Source organism: Ipomoea triloba, chromosome 2 (assembly GCF_003576645.1).
Source record: "Ipomoea triloba cultivar NCNSP0323 chromosome 2, ASM357664v1".
Taxonomy (NCBI): Eukaryota; Viridiplantae; Streptophyta; class Magnoliopsida; order Solanales; family Convolvulaceae; genus Ipomoea; species Ipomoea triloba.
Genome location: NC_044917.1, coordinates 3995428 through 4013929, shown reverse-complemented (window position 1 = coordinate 4013929; position 18502 = coordinate 3995428). Strand labels below are relative to the sequence as shown.

General features: G+C 36.3%; 3 protein-coding genes across 4 annotated transcripts; 1 reads left to right on the top strand and 2 right to left on the bottom strand.

Annotated features, from left to right (window-relative positions):
• Positions 1-4079: 4079 nt before the first annotated feature.
• Positions 4080-7561, top strand: LOC116009974 (cellulose synthase-like protein H1). 2 transcript variants are annotated; one of them, XM_031249201.1, is made up of 9 exons: positions 4086-4523; positions 4622-4958; positions 5038-5154; positions 5263-5379; positions 5465-5677; positions 5767-5878; positions 6020-6210; positions 6354-6704; positions 6903-7561. In XM_031249201.1, the coding sequence occupies exons 1-9, from the start codon at positions 4255-4257 to the stop codon at positions 7431-7433; spliced, it is 2238 nt and encodes a 745-aa protein (XP_031105061.1). In that variant the 5' UTR covers positions 4086-4254; the 3' UTR covers positions 7434-7561. The 2 variants fall into 2 exon arrangements, with proteins under 2 accessions (XP_031105062.1, XP_031105061.1); XM_031249202.1 differs by lacking the exon at positions 6903-7561 and having other exon boundaries at positions 4080-4523; positions 6313-6501.
• Positions 7562-7614: 53 nt separating this feature from the next.
• On the bottom strand, positions 7615-11110 carry LOC116009975 (fatty acid hydroperoxide lyase, chloroplastic). Its single transcript, XM_031249203.1, has 2 exons — positions 10612-11110; positions 7615-9007 (listed from the first exon to the last, which is right to left on the bottom strand). Exons 1-2 carry the CDS (start codon positions 11038-11040, stop codon positions 7967-7969), a joined length of 1470 nt encoding a protein of 489 aa, XP_031105063.1. The 5' UTR covers positions 11041-11110; the 3' UTR covers positions 7615-7966.
• Positions 11111-13283: 2173 nt separating this feature from the next.
• Positions 13284-15473, bottom strand: LOC116009674 (benzyl alcohol O-benzoyltransferase-like). Its single transcript, XM_031248794.1, has 2 exons — positions 14858-15473; positions 13284-14398 (listed from the first exon to the last, which is right to left on the bottom strand). The coding sequence occupies exons 1-2, from the start codon at positions 15308-15310 to the stop codon at positions 13505-13507; spliced, it is 1347 nt and encodes a 448-aa protein (XP_031104654.1). The 5' UTR covers positions 15311-15473; the 3' UTR covers positions 13284-13504.
• Between the last annotated feature and the right edge of the window lie 3029 nt (positions 15474-18502).

Genomic DNA, 18502 nt, shown 5'->3' with positions numbered 1-18502 from the left:
CCTCCACCCGATAAAACATTAACGCAAACCCTTACCAAACTAATAGAGAAATCAATCACTGAAATATACTTAACGAATATGAAAAATTAATAACAAACTAATACAGAATTATGCACACGCTATAACTAACACAAGCACACACCACTTCCAATAAAAAAACTAGCGCACACTAGTTTCTCTAAAGCCACTACAACACAAACACACACCATAACCAAACAAATCCCGAAATCACTCATGGAAGTAACCATATCGAGACATAAAAATGTCATAATGTAATTAGTGTTAAAAAAAATCCCCCAGCCGTATGCACACACCATCAAACTACAACGCACACACTAACTCATCAAACCACATCGCAAACGCAAAAAATAACACAAGCACACACCAATCACTAAATTCTTACACTCCATTAAAACTCCAACATATTCCCTACTAAACTACGCCTTGTTTGATTCTATCAAACTCAGGGATATGCACACTCCATGCGCGATAAATGCACACACCATTAGAAACAGGAACAAAAAACTCAAAAGTGAAATACAGAATTATGCACACGCTAAAACTAACACAAGCACACACCAATCACTAAATTATTACTCTCCATTAAAACTCCAACATATTCCCTACTAAACTACGCCTTGTTTCATTCTATCAAACTCAGGGATATGCACACTCCATGTGCGATAAATGCACACACCATTAGAAACAGGAACAAAAAACTCAAAAGTGAAATACAAAGTAATTACGCATTGCTTCATTCAATCATACTCAGGAATATGCACACTCCATGCGCTATAAATGCACACACCATTTAGAATCAGAAACAAAAAACTCAAAAGTGAAATACAAAGTTGTAACAACATACCGTCAAACATATTATCCATGGAAGTCTCCGGTAACCTACTTCGACTAATTGTTACAGTATTGTCACGGTGTTTGTTCAAAACAGATAAAATATCCCATAAAACTTATACTTGGTTACCATGATTAGAATTCCTTAATATATGGGAATTATTATGTTTAATTATTTTCCTATTATAATACATTCTAAACAAATTACAGCTCTAGCCTTTTCTCTAAATTATGTCCTAAAAAAATTCATATTTAAATATTAATCCTAACCATTCATTCCAATTTAATAAATGGCTAAGATTGAATCTCATGATCTCATCTTAGATGGTGATCTCATTGGATCCAGCCCATATATATATATATATATATATATATATTCATGTGTACAATTTTTGTATACACTATAATTTAAAAAAAAAAAAGAACAAAATGAAAAGCCCGCTGGGCCCGCCAACCCACGTAGGGCGGGCTAGGGTTTTATGAATCTTAGCACGCGAGCCTAACAGGCCAGTTCCCAAAAGCCCGTAAAAATTAGGCCCGTGGTGGGGCAAGCCTAATTGTGCGGGCCGACCCGCTTTGAAAGTACTATACTATAGATAGATTAAATTGTAGTAATCACCAAAAAAAAAAAAAAAGTTTCTCCACTTTTGTGCTACATAAATATCAAGTACACATTTTTGTAGTATTTTTTTGATGATTAAAATTAAATTAGGATAATAGTCAAATACACTCTCAAACTAATATGAAAAGTGAAATTAAATCGTCGAATTTAAAAAAAAAAACAAAAATTGAACACATAAACTTGATATTTATAAAAACGAATACAATTGCTTATTTACATATTATGGAGGTGTATTCAATCATGACTTTTATAGACTTTTAAAATTTTTATCAATTTTAAAAGTTTGACGGTATTCAATATAGATTTTTAAAGATATTTTATGAATTTAAATTTAATAATTATTGCACTTAAAAAAAATAAAAAATGTACTGGGCCCTTATTCCAAATAAATATCGTAGACTTTGCTCCCTGTTCTAATAGTCCGTGTGGCTTCTACCAAACTAAGGGCTGGAGTGATGGACCACCTATGAACCTACCAGTGTACCACTTCTCTGTCTGCCCAAGAAATATGCGCATAGGAGTATAATTTTTGTACTTACGAGTTTGATTTTTTTAAAATATTTTTTTCTACTTAATTTATCACGTAAGATCTTTATTACACACAAATAAAATTTATTTAGTACTTTCAAATAATAGTTGTGAATTTCTTTCATAACTAAAAAAAATTGCTTAGTGTTTTCATCTTTTCTTTTTCCTTCTTTGGCAAAACTTTACCTTAAGCTTCCAACGTAACCTTCCTTATGAAGAACATCCACTTAATTAATTAATAACCCAAATTAATTAATCAGGAATAAAGGTTACAGATAGTATGAGCTAATCGTGACAACCTTACGTTTTGTTTTCATCCATTAAAAAAATTCAATGGTAGTGATTGAAGTTGATACCTTGCTTAACTCTCATCTATATTACTATAATATGAATATATGTTGAAAACATGTAAAATGTTTTAAAAATATGTTCTACCTCCATATATACACAACAATGTAGGTCACAGTATCTCTAATGATTATGGATATTTCTTTTTCCTCATCGTCAACTCAATATCTATCCATCTCTACATTGTAAGAAAATATATTTATTTGAATTTTGTAGAATTTTTTTTTTAAAAGCACGTTATTGCACTTTGTGTGCACTAGATGCACCCAGTGAGTGCGTAAAGAAGACTTTTTTTTTATTTATTTATTTTTAACTTTGTTTGTCATTTTTTTCTTTTTCATTTTCTCCTCTGTAGGAAAAAAAACATACAAAAGAATATATCCGTCGAGGAAGCTCTAACAATATGAGGATGTCTAAGGTTGGGTTTATCCCTGCAAAAGTACCTCTTTAATTTCAAGTTGATGTGACTGGATTTTTTTTTAATACACGTATATTGTAAACTTGTGTTTCTAGCTAGTTTGCAATTACAAAAGCTGCCAAATGGTATCTTAGTGGTTCACTTTAAAAAATGAGAGAGTATTGGAGAAAATAGTAAAAGAATTGAAAATTTGATGATATATAAGTAGACTCACTTTTAAAAATAAAAGGGTATTACAAAATAAATCAAGCCTAATCTGCTGATGTAGGTCTTTTCATGGCCACATGGCATGGCTGGAGCTAAGTTGGTGAGTTGGAAGAAAATTGTTTTTCATTGAAGATGCTCTAGTCATATATATATGGTCAAAGCGATAATAGTTTTTTAGATCAGATTAGTGATACTATCAAAATCATTAGGCCATATTGGCATCTTCATCTACGTAATTCCCTCACTTACAATTCTCTGTGGTAATATTTTTTATTTTTTAAAAAAATTGTTTATTGTCCACATATTGCAATTCTGACTGTTAGAATTGCAACTTATGCAATTCGGCAGTCAGAATTGCAAATGTGCCTTTTGTCCTTTTATATTATTATTATTATTATTGATAAAAAATAATTTTTTTATAAGATAATGTGATAGTGTGATCATTTTTGTAAGAGGAAAGGTAATTGCATGAATGGAGAGTAATATTGAATAATTATAAATTTAGAATATTTTGAAAGTAAGAGAAGATTGTATGGGTGTAGATAACCTTAGATAGAGTATTTTCAATAATGTAACTTTTATCTCAAAAAAATGTGACATTCAATTATAGGTACCTATTTAGAAGAATATATCTATTATCTAATATATTAATTAAGCGATATATTTTCACCTTGTAATAAATACACAGCTGATTAGTCATCATAAATACACTGCATCTTTAAAAAGATGGTTTAAATAACGGAGTTATACATTTTAGATGGTAATGTTTTAAGGATAGAGAGAGTAGAGTTTCGAAAATTGATGATATTAGAATAGATTTTTTTTTTAATTTGACTTAAATATTAATGGTGATTAATAACACGTTATCATTGTGGTTTTTATTTTGAAACCAAATTTTTTATTATAACCAAGAAGATAATCCCAAGAAGAAACGACTAAAATTGGGCAATGGCCATCCATAGTTTACAATTTGACCGACAATAATGGCAAAATATGATCACCATCCAGCCCAACTGCGGAACCAAATGGTCATAATAGGCCGCGGCCGCCGCGCGACTCAAAGTGGAAGAACAAACCCAACACTCAGCCATCCCAATAAGCGACGACTTCATGTTTGTTGCAGCGGTCAACACCTTGGCTGCAATACCAAAAGTGACATTTTTAAATCCAAATTTGATCTGTCCACGACACGACAAATTTTAATGTGGTTTATAAACCCGGTGGCCACGACACATTTGATTGAGCATTCCTCTGTGCTTCCTCAGCTCCCACCATTGCTATGGCACCCAAATCTCCACCGCCTTTTCCTCTTTACGAAACCAAATTTCGGAACAACACGATTTCAAGAGCGGTGGAGATCGTCATTCTTCTGCTTCTCCTCTCGCTCATCGCCTACAGAATTTGCAATCTCCATAGCCATGGCTACTACTACACTTGGCTCTTGGCCCTGGTGTGCGAGTCTTGGTTCACTTTCAATTGGGTTCTTGTGGTCAGCACCAAATGGAATCAGGTTGAAACCACTACATACCCACAACGCTTCTTGGAATGGTAACTTTGTTTGTTTTCTTGGTTGGTTTTTAGAAAAAATCAATATAATATGTTCAGTTCTTCATTTTGAGTATTTTTAATTTGTGTTTAATTTTTAGGGTGGAGAATGGGAGCTGTGAGTTTCCGGCGGTGGATATGTTCGTCACGACGGCCAATCCGGAGCTGGAACCGCCGATTCTGACGGTGAACACGGTGCTGTCGCTGTTGGCACTGGAATATCCGGCGAACAAGCTAGCTTGTTACGTCTCAGACGATTCTGCATCCCCTGTTACCTTCTACGCTCTTGTGGAAACCTCCAAATTCGCTAAGCTTTGGGTTCCCTTCTGTAAGAAGTACAACGTCGCCGTGAGAGCCCCGTTCCGGTACTTCAACGGCGACCACACATTCCCGCCGGAAAGCTCCCCGGAATTCCGACGTGAATGGGAGAAAATGAATGTAAACATTTTATTTGCGATCCATCTCTGCAACGTATAGTAACAGTCAATTTAATTCTCCTGTGCAAATAAAATTGCAGGATGAATATGCAAATCTGTGTGGAAAGATCGAAAATGCCACCCAAAATCCCTTCCTATTCAACAAATTCGCAACTTTTGCAGATCTTGATCGCAATGACCATTCTACAATCATAAAGGTATGTAGATTGGGTAGAACTATATATGCATATATTCGTTGAGATTGATTAAAAAACCAAAAACAAATAAAAAATAGTGACAGAATGTGAAACATGAATTGATTACAGGTAATCTGGGAGAACGAGGAATCTCTTACTGTCGGCGTGCCGCACCTCATCTACATCTCCAGAGAAAAGCGTCCAAAACACCAACATAATTTTAAGGCTGGTGCCATGAATGTTCTGGTAATTAATTACCTTATATATTACAGATCTAAAATTATAATGACTTCAATGTATAAACACGACCAGATAATTATTGTTGATACAGACGAGAGTATCAGGAGTGATGACAAATGCACCATTTATGTTAAATGTGGACTGTGACTTCTACGTAAATAACCCAAAAGTTGTGCTCCACGCCATGTGCTTCATGCTTGGGGCAAAGGATGAAAGGGACACCGGATTTGTACAATTTCCTCAGACTTTTTACGATGGATTGAAAGATGACCCTTATGCAAGCCAGTATAAAATCTTATACCATGTAGGTGAAATCCTCTGCATTTTTCATATTTATTTAATTGAACATTATTATAAGTTTCATATATCCAATTTGTTGTTTTGTTTGTGAAGTGTGTGGGGAGAGGAAATGCTGGGATTCAAGGATCATTTTATGATGGGACCGGCTGTTTCCATAGACGGAAAGTAATCTATGGTTTATCGCCAAATGACACTGTCACTGCTGGTATGCAATTTCAATCCTATATTGAAACCTTTACAAAATTTAAAACAATTGTGAATTAAATTTGGTTAGTTGATACAAACTCAAAAGAAAAATAAAATACTTTCAACGTTTCAAGTGTTTAATAGAGTTGTTTGGTTTCAGAAAAATTGACAGATGATGACCTACAAAAAACATATGGAAAGTCAAAGATATTCATAACATTAGCCGCCACTACATTATCAGGATCATTAAGTTCTAAGACGTGGTATTCTAGTGGTCTTTCACATTCCCTTGAGGCTGCATCCCAAGTTGCGAATTGCGGTTATGAATTTGGCACAACTTGGGGTCATAATGTAAGTAATTTTTATTTATAATAATAATTAGAAAAATGTTAATTACACTATGAATAGAGATTGATTGAAGTGATAATCCTATCGGTCAACGTATGATTTCAGTGGATTGTGATAGAAGATTTTGTTGACATATTATATTGTAGATTGGATGGCGGTATGGATCTGTGACGGAAGATATTCTGACCGGAATTGGCATTCAAACAATGGGTTGGAAAACCGGGTTCTGTGTGGTGGAGCCGGCCGGTTTCCTGGGATGTACACCGTCAACTGGGCTGGGCTCGTTGAACCAAATGAAGAGATGGGCCTCTGGCCATACGGAAATACTATTTAGCATGAAATGCCCAATATTTGCTGCCTTATTTGGGAACCTCCAGTTTAGGCAATGCTTGGCCTATATGTTCGTTATGCTTTGGCCTGTGCGCCCCATTTTTGAACTATGCTATGCTCTTCTCCCACCTTATTGCCTCATCTCCAACTCTCACTTCCTACCGAAGGTAATAACCACACAATTTTATGTTTCCACAACCATATAACATATCAAATGCTTTTCTTTAGTCATCTGGTCAGATGATTGGTTTGGTAACCATACTGTTCTAAGTTTGACTCCTAACTGGAGCCACCTATTGACTTTTTTTAGTTTGAACCGATTTGTTATGTGTAATTTAAGTTGGTTTACCTGATCATGTGTTTAGGGAAATGAAGTGGCTATTGTTATACCTGCTTCTATTTTCATCATATACAACTTGTACACTCTATGGGAATACATGCAAGAAAATGAGTCGATACGAGCATGGTGGAACAACCAAAGAATGTGGAGAATAATGTCTTCAGCGTCATGGTTATTCGGGTTTCTTACTGTGATGTTTAAGCGTTTAGGATTCTCCGAAACGGTATTTGAAGTCACCAAAAAAGATCAAGATCATACACAAGACGAAAAGTCCAACACTGGATTTACATTCGATCATTCGCCGTTTTTTATCCCTGGTACAACTATTTTGTTGGTGAATATGGTAGCTCTGTTTATTGGATTGTTGAGATATGCACAGGGAAAAGCGGAGTGGGGTGTGGGTGAAGTGATTTGCAGCCTTTGGGTAATACTAATGTTTTGGGCATTTCTTAAAGGCTTGTTTGGAAGTGGAAAAGATGGGATTCCATGGTCAACGATTTTGAAGTCTGGGGCGCTGGGATTTCTTCTTTTACACTGTTGCAATTCTGTATATTGACAATTATTACAACTTATGTTACTATATATATATCATGAATTTGGGGTTTAGAAGCCACAACATATTCCCCCTTTTTTAGTATGTAGCAAGATTGCTTATACTATGAAATTGTTTCACAAATCTAGCAACATGAAAACTTACAAATTATAACTTGAAAGTTAAGAGCAGTTCAGTTAGCTTATTATGACCAATCATCTTGTACTTAACTGACACTTCTATGACTCTACTTGAGGAAAGTCATAGTATCAAACCCAATGATAAGGTCTACAAAATATTATATGCTTAGCACACAAAATTCTAAACTTGTAAAACCAGAAAAAGGATACGCACAAAACTCAAAAATAAAATAGAATGGCAAAGAAGATGATGAGAATGCCATCCATTGCATATTAGCAGCATTTATTTAAAGTTGAATTTGCATACATGCATATTTTTTCCAGTGCAGCCCAGTATTTCCACCATCAGACATAGTTATTAATCTCTTGACTGGCACCTCTATTGCGTGAGACACAAATCCATTTTCCAGACTCAGATTAGCTTGCCTTTTTAGCAGCTACCACAGAACCAGAAGACACAGATAAGGAATCATATCTCTGCAAAACGTAAGCCACAAACAAGGAAGCCGTAAGAGTCACAATATCCTTGCCGGCACACTGCTTGTTCGCCGCAGTGGGCATCCCAGTCTGCGGCCCATTCGACCAATATAAATAGTTCAACAACTCCTTCCCCTTCTCCTGCGTAAACCTCTCCAACACAAAATCCTCAGGATTGTCGAAAACCTTCGGGTCCAACATAACCAACGGCTGAAACCCGCACAGGAGCTCTCCTTTCTTGATGTCGAACACCGAGTCGTGTGAACTCAACTGGAAATCCTTCCTGGCTCGCGCAAACTGACTCGGGACCGGCGGGTTGAGTCGGAGAGTTTCGTACACGAATGATTGGACGAGTTCCATTTCCTTAATTTTCTCGAAACTTAAATTGTCTGGGTTTGTTCCAATTTTACCCCTGACTTCGTTTCTCAGTTTTTCTTGGATTTCCAAGTTCTTTTCGTCCCCGAGATTGCCCAGGAGGACAGGGAAAAAAATGGAAAACCCTCCGAAGGCGTTGAAGCCGAGAATGAAGAGGAGGTTGTGAACGGCTTCTTTCTCGGTGAGCTGAAACTCGGTGACGCCGCGGTTGAGCACCTCCGCCGCCTCTTTCTCCACGAAATCGACGAGTTTTTGGTAGTCTCCTTTGACGAGGAAGAAAGGGTAGGAGAAAGAGTGGAGGAAAATCTCTACCAAGGGCTGGAGAACGTTGATATTGACGGTGGGGACTAGCTGGATAGCCAGCCATTTGTCGAGCATGATGGCGCCGGAGCTGGCAATTTCCGGCGACTTCGATGCGTCGGCGCCGAGGAGCGTGAGGGCGAAGAAGCTGAAGAGGAATTGTTGGAGCGGAGAGAAGACGGCGGCGGTCCCGGATTTTGCAAGCTCGGCGTCTATGGATCCCCACATCGTGTCTAGCTTGCTTGTAAGCGTTGGAACCCATGTAGCTGAGCTTCGTTTCAAGATGTCTATAGAAAAGTTCTTCACCTGCCAACGCCATTATTGAAGCTTCAAAAATTAGTCTTCATCATGCACCATTTTTTTTTATTACTACGGACTCTCTGTTACTATACAATACTGTTTATAATTATTTTCTCAACCTACTGAAACATAAACAGTGACGATCTGTAGCATATTATTATAAAAAATAAACATGTCAATATATGTGATGTGTTACCATTTTAATATGTGATAATTGTATTTTCGTCAAACTAGCTTCTATCATTAATAAAAAAAAAGTTGTTGCGTTAATCAGTGTGAATTAGGTTAGTATTAAATAAAGTAAAAATAAGAAATATATTATTCTAGACTAGGAGAGCTAGTATATATACGACAGTGTGACATAGGACCACAACATAATATGAAAGTTGATAAAGACTATTCAAACTAGCACAAGAAAATCTTAAAGATAAATGGAGATTTTTTTTTGTTTGATAATTCAAATTTCCTGATTTGTAGAACTATATTTTAGATTCTACATTTTCCTAAAACTTCTATCATTAAAAATACAAAATAAAAATTGTGATATACTTTTTGTTTGCATTAGGCCAGTAAAAAATAAAGAAGAAGAAGTAAGGATATATTATTTTAGAAGTTAGTATAGTTGTTAAAGACTATTCAACCATAAGAAAAACATGATGAAAAATGGAGATATTTTTTTGTTCGATAATTCAACTTTCCGGACTTTGTTGGGCGTATTATATTCTAGATTCATGAACCTCCAGATTCATAAAAAGGTAAAAGACTCAATCTAATTTTGACTAAACACCAAACTGTATAGAGATCTAACCTCCATTTTACCGTTAAAAACAAGTCTTAAGTGAGAGCCAATTTAATTTTGAGATATTTGCCAATTGAAAAATTGAGATATTTTAAATTTGTGTCATGAAAAATGGAATATATAATATGGACAAGGACTTGGTGATTGACTGCTCACTAGAAAATGACATTTTTTTGGCATATTTGCCTGCATTTATATAACAATGGTATCATATCTAGACATCTAGTGACTCTTGTCTAATTATAATATACTCCACCCGCCCCATTTTATGTGTATAGTTCGATTATCGAGATTTGACTGAACTTATTTTTAATCTAATTTTTTATAATATTAAGTTCAGTATTAATATAGAAAATTTATATATTTAGAAACTACACTAAAAATACTATTAAACATAAAAAAAATAATTAAAATTTAAAAATAAGTATATATATATATATAAAAGAAGAATAAGAAATCATTAACTAGTAAGTAAGACACATAAAATGGGATATAGGGAGTAATAACTACTTCAAAACAATTTGTTGTCCAATCGCTAACAAGGTTAACCAAAAACATTGTACTTACGTGACATAAATACAAAATTCTCTATAACAAGACTCCATACTTATTATTTGAAAGATTATGTAACTCAATATAAACTAGATAAAATGGCCTTTATATATCAGATGATAAAATCTATGTTATTTGAGCGTCGGCAAGTACGGTGTACGGCTGCGTTGCTTGTTTTACAGATCTAGGATCATATATACCCGCCGGAAAATTAGATATAAAAGCTTGGAAAAAAAAATCAGTACGAGTTTATACATACCTGAGTGTGCTTGGCCTCAGAAGTGTCAAGATACGCGCAGACCCGCATGTCGCCGGTGAAGCTAACGCTGGGCATGAAATCTCCGACGAGAACATTGGCCTTCTCCACCAGGTCCATATCGAAGAGGTGGGAGAAAGACTTGACGTCGAGAACGGCGATGACGTTGGGATTAACGCCGAGGAAGAACGGGAAAGTCGGGGGAACGTTGGTCCGGAAAACCGTGCTCTTGTTCTTCTCAATTCTGCTCTTGAAGAACGTTTTGGGGCCCTGGAACCAGAAATAATCCAGGCGGTCGGATAACGGCCCTAACAAAGGCCACCCGTGACTGCCGGGAATTGTACGGACCGGTAGCGATGTTGCCGGCGACGGCGTTGAGGTTATCGGCGGTGTCGATGGTCCCGGGATGGCGCTCATCATACTGACTACCATTGCAGATTTTTTTGTTGACAATAATGCCCTCTCTCTCCCAAATAATTGGGTAAGAAGATTATTATGAAGGCCAATGCCGACGGACTGTTTTTATAAAGCGACACGCGACAGCATATTGGCATTATCTGTAAGTACGTTCCAAGTGTAAGTAAAAAATTGTGTATTATATGGACGGTGTCAGAGGTTTATGTCAATATTTAAATCATGGAGTAGGATCACATAGCATAAATATAAAAATAAAGTTTCAATACATTAAAAATGAAATTTCAAAATGCTAAAAATTATTATTTATCAGTGGCTCATATTGTAATGTGTATCGTGGTTTACAATATAATTTATCGCTATATTGTATTAGAAAATTGTACAATAGATTATGATTCACCTTATATTGGGAATTCTGGTCCAAAATTATGTTAATGGTAGTAATTGTAATAAATACATAATTTATTAGTTACATGTACATGATATGTTAAACGTAGTAGGTACATAATTTATTAACTAAAAATACATAATATGTTTACTGTACATACATAATTATACATAATTTGAATGTTGTTTTGGACTAAAATACACCATGCAAGCTAGATATTGGTTTGGTCCATAATATAATAATTGATATTATATCTTGCTCAGTTTTATTTTCGTAGGTGGTGTTGTGTTCTCCAGCCCAATAAATAATGGAGTACTATGTATGAAGTTCAAGTTTGGTAGATTGGGTACTAAAGCCCAATACATTTTTTTGGGACCGTTCTCATCACTATTTTGATCGCTTACTGAATTAAATTATTCTTCTAACTTCGACTATTACAAAAAAGTTATTTATATATATATATAAAATTCAGTTCTCGTGCAGTTGTGCGGTCAATTCTGAGTCATTGATCTTACTTAAGTCAATGTCTAGAATATATTGTCAAAATAAATAAATAAAATGCGGTGATAATTTGGTAATTTTTGCCTCTAGATCAAATTTAAGGTGCAAGATTTTTGTGCTTAACGTGCATGAGTTTTGTATTTAAGGTGCGTGAGTTTTGTGCTTAAGGTGAATGAGCTGCTTAAGGTGAATAGTTCTTGAAATTTAAGGTGCGCTATTTTTGTACTTAAGGCTACTTAAGGTGAGTAGTTGTTGAAACTTAAGTTGAGTCAACCTGAAACTTAAGGTGTATGTTTTTTCTTTTTATGGTGTGTTGTTTGTGTACTTAAGGTGCGTTAGTTGTTGAAACTTGAGGTGCATAGGCATAAGGCTTTAGGTGCATGGTTTTCCTTCTTAAGTGCGTCAGTTTTTTTTTTTTTTAGTAGTTTCAAAACACAACTAATATTCTTTATAACATTTTTTCAGTATAGTTATATTAATGTTAATCCAACTTAAGGTGCGTAAATTAGAAGTTTAATGTACATCAGTTTAGAATTTTTTTGTAAAGAGCATTGATCACCGCACAGAAAGCTTTAATCGCACGAACTATTCCTTATATATATATATATATATATATATATATATATATATATATATATATATGTTTATGTGAGAACTTACTTTATTGTGTGAACTTGAGAACTTGTAAACAATCTTAATATTGCATCATCTAATAGCCCAAAACATGGTGCATGGAAAAGTCAACTCCATAAAACATACTCCGTAGCATTTTTGACACTTGTTAGCCTGTCATACTATATATATTATGATATGAAAGGCTTAAGAATAGACGACTATCATGCATATCATGAACCACAATTATTGCTGTCTGTCATTAAATATCTGCAGCAAATCCTTACAAAATACTAAATGCATGCACAAAACGTGGAAATGTGCAATTTACTTGCCTGGCCACCAATATCCATTACCCCATTATCAATTTCCAGCATTATATGTTTAACAAAATGGATTTTAGCGGCACAACAAATTAAATAATTTAATAGTTTATGTATGTGTTTATAGTTATTATTTATGTGTATGTATAATAGTTAATATATTATGTGTTTTAAATTTATTTATAGTCATATAAATCGTTAATTGTAGATATAGAATATGTCAATTACAAATATAATTTTTTGACCATGGTATATATAACCGGGGAGGAACACAGAAAATCATCTGAGTGTAGGTGAAGTTCAAATGAAGTTAGAAATGTGAATTACATTAATTAATTAAATAATTATATATGTATACATACAAATAAAAATAAGAGTTTAAAAGACCATGCGACAAGTATCATTATTAGAACCATAGAACGTACACAATAAGAAAATAACTCAAAAAAAAAAAATTAAATCAATATCTCACACCGTACCAACTAACTTATATAATTTCAATCTTTTATAAACACACGATAATACCTGGTGCTCCATATTTGTGGCGACAACAATAAATAACAAGATAAATATAGACAATTCGTAGGTTGAAATTAAATATGATTGATGTTAATTAACTACCACATATAAATGCATTTGACTTTTGGGACGATGAAGTTCACTTCATTAAGCAGTTTTCAAGCTCTTTCACAAACTTCCCCATTGCAATCGCCGGCAAGCACATCGGAACCAGAATCCCACGGTCGCCTTTGTTATCTTCATATGGTAAGTAAAAGGTTATTAAACCGGGAATACCACCCACACCTCCATGAGCCGGCCCACCAAAAACCGACTGGCCCCATCCAATATCTAATTCTGAGAATCCAAAACGAGAAACATCTGAAACAATAAAAGTCCCTTGCACGGTGAACCTTGGTCGTCCCTTAAGAATCATTAAGTCAGCTACCGATTTAATGTATTCTTCGGTAAAACTAGATTTTATATTAGTGACCAACTCGAGTGCGTGAGCCAGTGGATTTTTGCTCACTTTGCCTGCAGTTGATTTTGCTCCGGGATAAACAAATGCATTCCCATAATACCCATTTGGAACCGGGGGATTTTTTAACCTAGGACGTGCGTTGACTGTGCCACAGATCCGCACCTCCTCGTTGGGGTCAAATTCCATGGCAATCGTACGGCAGCGCCAAAGACAAGCCGTTACCACCTCGAACCTCGAACATTTGAGCAAATGGGGCGGGAGAGACCTACGTAAAGCCGAAATCTCGGTAGGTCCGAAGAAGAAAGAACGATGGACGAGGTTGTCGAGTGGAATAATGTTTGGTCCCATTGAATCTGCGGGTTCCTCTTCAAACTCATAATGTGTGCATGTTATGCGGGGAGGGTTACGGGCGTCGAAAAACTCCCGTTGCCATACTGGATAAACCGATGGAGCTTCTGCACCTCTTGCAATTTCGGCTATGGTGTTCAAGAATTGGACTAGACCAGAGGCATCTGACATGGTGTGATTTAGGCGTATAGCAAAAACGAAACCTCCACACCTTAGACGAGTCACCTAAAAAATATTGACACATCTTGGGTCATATTTAATTAGCCTTAGTTTGTCCGGTTTACCTAAGCTAACAAAGTGGGAGACATAGTTGCCCAATCATTATTGCCTGAACCACAGTCTAAAAACACATATAAAGTATATTATTCAAAAAACACATAAAATACATTATTCTAACTCATAAAATACATTATCTTACTCTAGAATGTTCATTATTCTAACACGCATGCGGAGCAAGAAGTTTTTTTAAACATCAAAATGACGTCGTTTTAGGCCATGATTCACTCTACTATAGTTGCCCACAAACCCCACAAAGCCAAATTTCCTAGCTTTTTCCTAGGCCCCCACATACCACCCCCGATAGTGTCCACAAAAGCTCAATTGTGAGTTTAATTACGGTCTTGCCTACTCAGAATTGAATCAATTGAGCTGTCTATGTGAGCACTGGGAGACATAGATAATTACCTGAATAAGGAGCAAGGGGCTGTTGAGAATTCCTCCGAAGCCTGGAACATCGTAAAGAAGTTCATCTGAGCATGGAAACGGAGGCCTGGGCGCATGTCCGAAGTGTTTAAGCGCGACATCGGCGTCAGCCTCGATGAACATGACGCCCTCGCCGGTGCAATCCACCATCAGCTTCCCTCCGTATCCCTCCCGGAGCCGACCCGCGAAGGGATAGTAAAAAACAAGGGTTTTAGCAAGAGCTTCACGTATGACCTTGACGGGGTCTTTCCCGCTCATGGAAGGCTCATTGCGATAAAACATCATAAATGGAACGTGGAACATCAAACCTGGTTGGCTATCAATGTCGGAGAGGCACTTGATTTCCCGTGGAGTTGGTTTCGCCGGAGCTATAAGCTCAGGCTTTTTCCTTGTCACCGTGAAGACCAAAGATGCCTGCAGTAGCTGAGAGGCCATTATCGAATACAACGTAGAGATCGACTACTTGCTTTTTATATACTTTGTAGAGACTGATGATTTGGAGAATAATGTACCTAAACCTAATTTCTTGTACAAGTATTTATAGTACACATGTATAATATGCACAATATATAGCGTTTTAAATTTCAATTAATCTCATTCAGTCCATAGATCTAAATTTTTTAAATTCTCCAATTAATTTTATCCATAGATCTATTTTTTTAATGGATGAGATTTTTTTTTAATAGATAAGATTGGTTCTCAATAAATTCATGGAGAGGTTGGTTCTCATCAAGTCACTAACTAGCTAACTCAGGATAATATCTAGCATTATTATATATATAATTTAGCGTGGAGTCGGCTCTGCCGGGGCAACAAGCTCAGGCTTTTGCCTTGTCACGGTGAAGAGCCGCATGGGGAGGTTGCTTTTGCCGGGGCTAAAGATGGTTGAGACCTGAGAAGCCATAAATGGAGATATGCCAAATATGGTATTAAGTCATGTGAAAAATATGCATGTCGGCATGTCGCGTTCGTCGCATGGGAAAATTGCATATATATCTACAAAGAAAGGATTGAATGGTTGGAGTTCCCTAGTGTACATGGACCACAATTCATATATATCTTGCTGGTTTTATCAGTTCTGTCCACGTACACGTTGACACCTATATATCTTACTTTTCCAACTTGCTTTGGAAAAATATGATATTTGATAAAAATAATTATTATATTTACCATTAAAAGTATTACGTATTTTCTTATAAGAGTATGTTTGAAAAGTAGAAAAATGACTCCTAAAAAATAATCTATTTCTTGTATTTGGTTGCATTCCAAAAAACTGTCTTGATGTGTTTGGTTCATTTTAAATAAGCAATTTCTTGTATTTGGTTGCATTCCAAAAAACTGTCTTGATGTGTTTGGTTCATTTTCTAGAAAATGAACCAAACACATCAAGACAGTTTTTTGGAATGCAACCAAATACAAGAAATGACTTATTTTTTAGGAGTCATTTTTCTACTTTTCAAACATACTCTTATAAGAAAATACGTAATACTTTTAATGGTACATATAATAATTATTTTTATCAAATATCATATTTTTCCAAAGCAAGTTGGAAAAGTAAGATATATAGGGGTCAACGTGGTGGTGGGTGAGTTGGCAGTGGTGGTGGTGGTGGCCGCGGCAGTGGAGGTGGGTGGTAGTGGGGGGGGGGGGGGGGATTGGTAGTTCCACTGCTTCAAATGGAAAATGACTTCCTGAAGGGTGTAGTTTTCGCGGTGGATGGAAAGTAATAGGTGGTAAAACGGGAAGAAGTTCCCGAGTATCGTTCTCAAAGGATGGCAAGGAGGGAATTCAAGCGGTAAGGGGATTAAGCACAAGAGTGTTTAGTGTTTGAAAGCTAACCCAAACATAGGTAAGAAAGGTGCATGAAACATAATGAAAATAAGGAACAAACAAAGAAAACAATCAATTGGAAATGAGGATTTGGATATTGCAACTCATATAGGTATCTTTGATTTCCTAAGATACTAGGCTAGCAACACTTAGATAATGAAAATGAGGCAAGACAACTATGCCAACGCCACTCTCGTGGTCATTGGCCTATCATCTAGTCCATAGTCCCATTCTCATGGCAACTAGGCTAGGTGAGGCAAATTATCGAACACATGGTGTGCTATTTGCCTTCCAATCCCCCTTTTCTCAAAGGTGAGAGGGAAATGTGCTAGGCTAGGCTAGGCTAAGGAGTAACCTTACTCTCGTAAGTGAGACTCCTTCTCCAAACATCTCTCATATAGGTTGATCATTCCCACACAAGAGTCAAAGAAGATCACCATTCACACAATCAAACTCATAGTCAAAGCAATTGCAAAACCTAATTAATCAATTCAAAGCTCAAGAATATCCATACAACATTGCTCAATCCAAATCCACAAAGATCTATCTAATCATACTTGAAATTGAAATAGCAAAAGCAAAAGTAATGACAAGAAATTAAAAGGAAGACTTAGCTTGAAATTAAACCTTGAACTTGAAATTGAATGTAGATCTCAATCTTGCAACAATGGAATTCTTCTCTAATTCTAATCTAAACTAAGAATTGCAATGTGGAGTGAATTGGGAATGTGGAGTGAATTGGGAATGTGGAGTGAATTGGGGGAGATCTCTCTAGGCTAATCCTAGAGAGAGAAATATTCTAAACTGATCTAAAATGAAAATGTGATGGATCCTCTGAAAAATGGCTCAATTCCCCTTTTAAATCTCGCCCAACCGCCAATTTTCCGCGCTGGACGCACGGGTGGACGCACGCTGGACGCGCGTCCACTGGGGCGTCCACTGCGTTTCTGCTGCGTTTCTGCTGCACAGACTTCAACTTCAGAGAGCTGCTTGGTGGACGCGCGCGTCCACTGCGCGTCCACAGCAGACTGCTGTTCTGCTGTGCGAGAATCAGAGAGCGAAAAGTTGGACGCAAGGGTGGACGCATGGTGGACGCGCGTTGGACGCGCGTCCACTTGGGCGTCCACTGGGCGTCCATGGTGTATTTCGCACTCCAACTTCGACTCGTGAATCCTTCTTCAAAATCTAGCCATTTTCTGCCTTTTTGCCCATCTTTTTACCTACAAAATGATTAACCAAGTGTAGAACGGGGTCCAATGGCAATATGAAGCATTCTAACGCAATAAAGGGACAAATCAAACACAAAAGCTACGAATTGTGTACTAGACGATCCGATAACAACCTTATAAAGATGACATCTTTTGCACTTATCACTTCCCAAAAAAAGGGGAAGTAAATTTTTTTAACTATTTTTCATGGATCAATCCATTGTTTTTCATTGACTTTAATTTTTTTCTTGTTGCCAAACACGGGAAACTTGAAAAATCGGGTTTCCAAACACACCATAAGTGATAAACACTTTAATTTATTTCTAATTAATATTACATTTGTTAATTTAAGTATTACATATGCATATTAACACGAGTTGATCTGACTCGTTTAACGAATTAAGATCTGTGAAACGGTCTTAGACAAGTGTTAGCACGGTTAATGCTCACTTCTACCTCTTAACACAAATTTGTGTATTCCAAGGTCTGGCCAGCAAGCAGGCAGAGTCGAAATTATGGATGGCAATCAGACAAGTGACATTACATCATAGATAATAGATTGGTTGTAACGCATAGCTTGGCAATCAGG

What these genes read in the sequence shown, in the direction of transcription:
- LOC116009974 (XM_031249201.1), top strand. Translation starts at nt 4,255, where the DNA reads ATGGCACCCAAATCTCCACCGCCTTTTCCTCTTTACGAAACCAAATTT. An exon ending in GTGAATGGGAGAAAATGAAT is followed by an intron (nt 4,959 to 5,037) that starts GTAAACATTTTA and finishes ATAAAATTGCAG; the next exon opens with GATGAATATGCAAATCTGTG. An exon ending in AAATGACACTGTCACTGCTG is followed by an intron (nt 5,879 to 6,019) that starts GTATGCAATTTC and finishes GTTTGGTTTCAG; the next exon opens with AAAAATTGACAGATGATGAC.
- LOC116009674 (XM_031248794.1), bottom strand. Translation starts at nt 15,310, where the DNA reads ATGGCCTCTCAGCTACTGCAGGCATCTTTGGTCTTCACGGTGACAAGG. An exon ending in GCCCCTTGCTCCTTATTCAG is followed by an intron (nt 14,399 to 14,857) that starts GTAATTATCTAT and finishes AATATTTTTTAG; the next exon opens with GTGACTCGTCTAAGGTGTGG.
- LOC116009975 (XM_031249203.1), bottom strand. Translation starts at nt 11,040, where the DNA reads ATGGTAGTCAGTATGATGAGCGCCATCCCGGGACCATCGACACCGCCG. An exon ending in CTGAGGCCAAGCACACTCAG is followed by an intron (nt 9,008 to 10,611) that starts GTATGTATAAAC and finishes TGGCGTTGGCAG; the next exon opens with GTGAAGAACTTTTCTATAGA.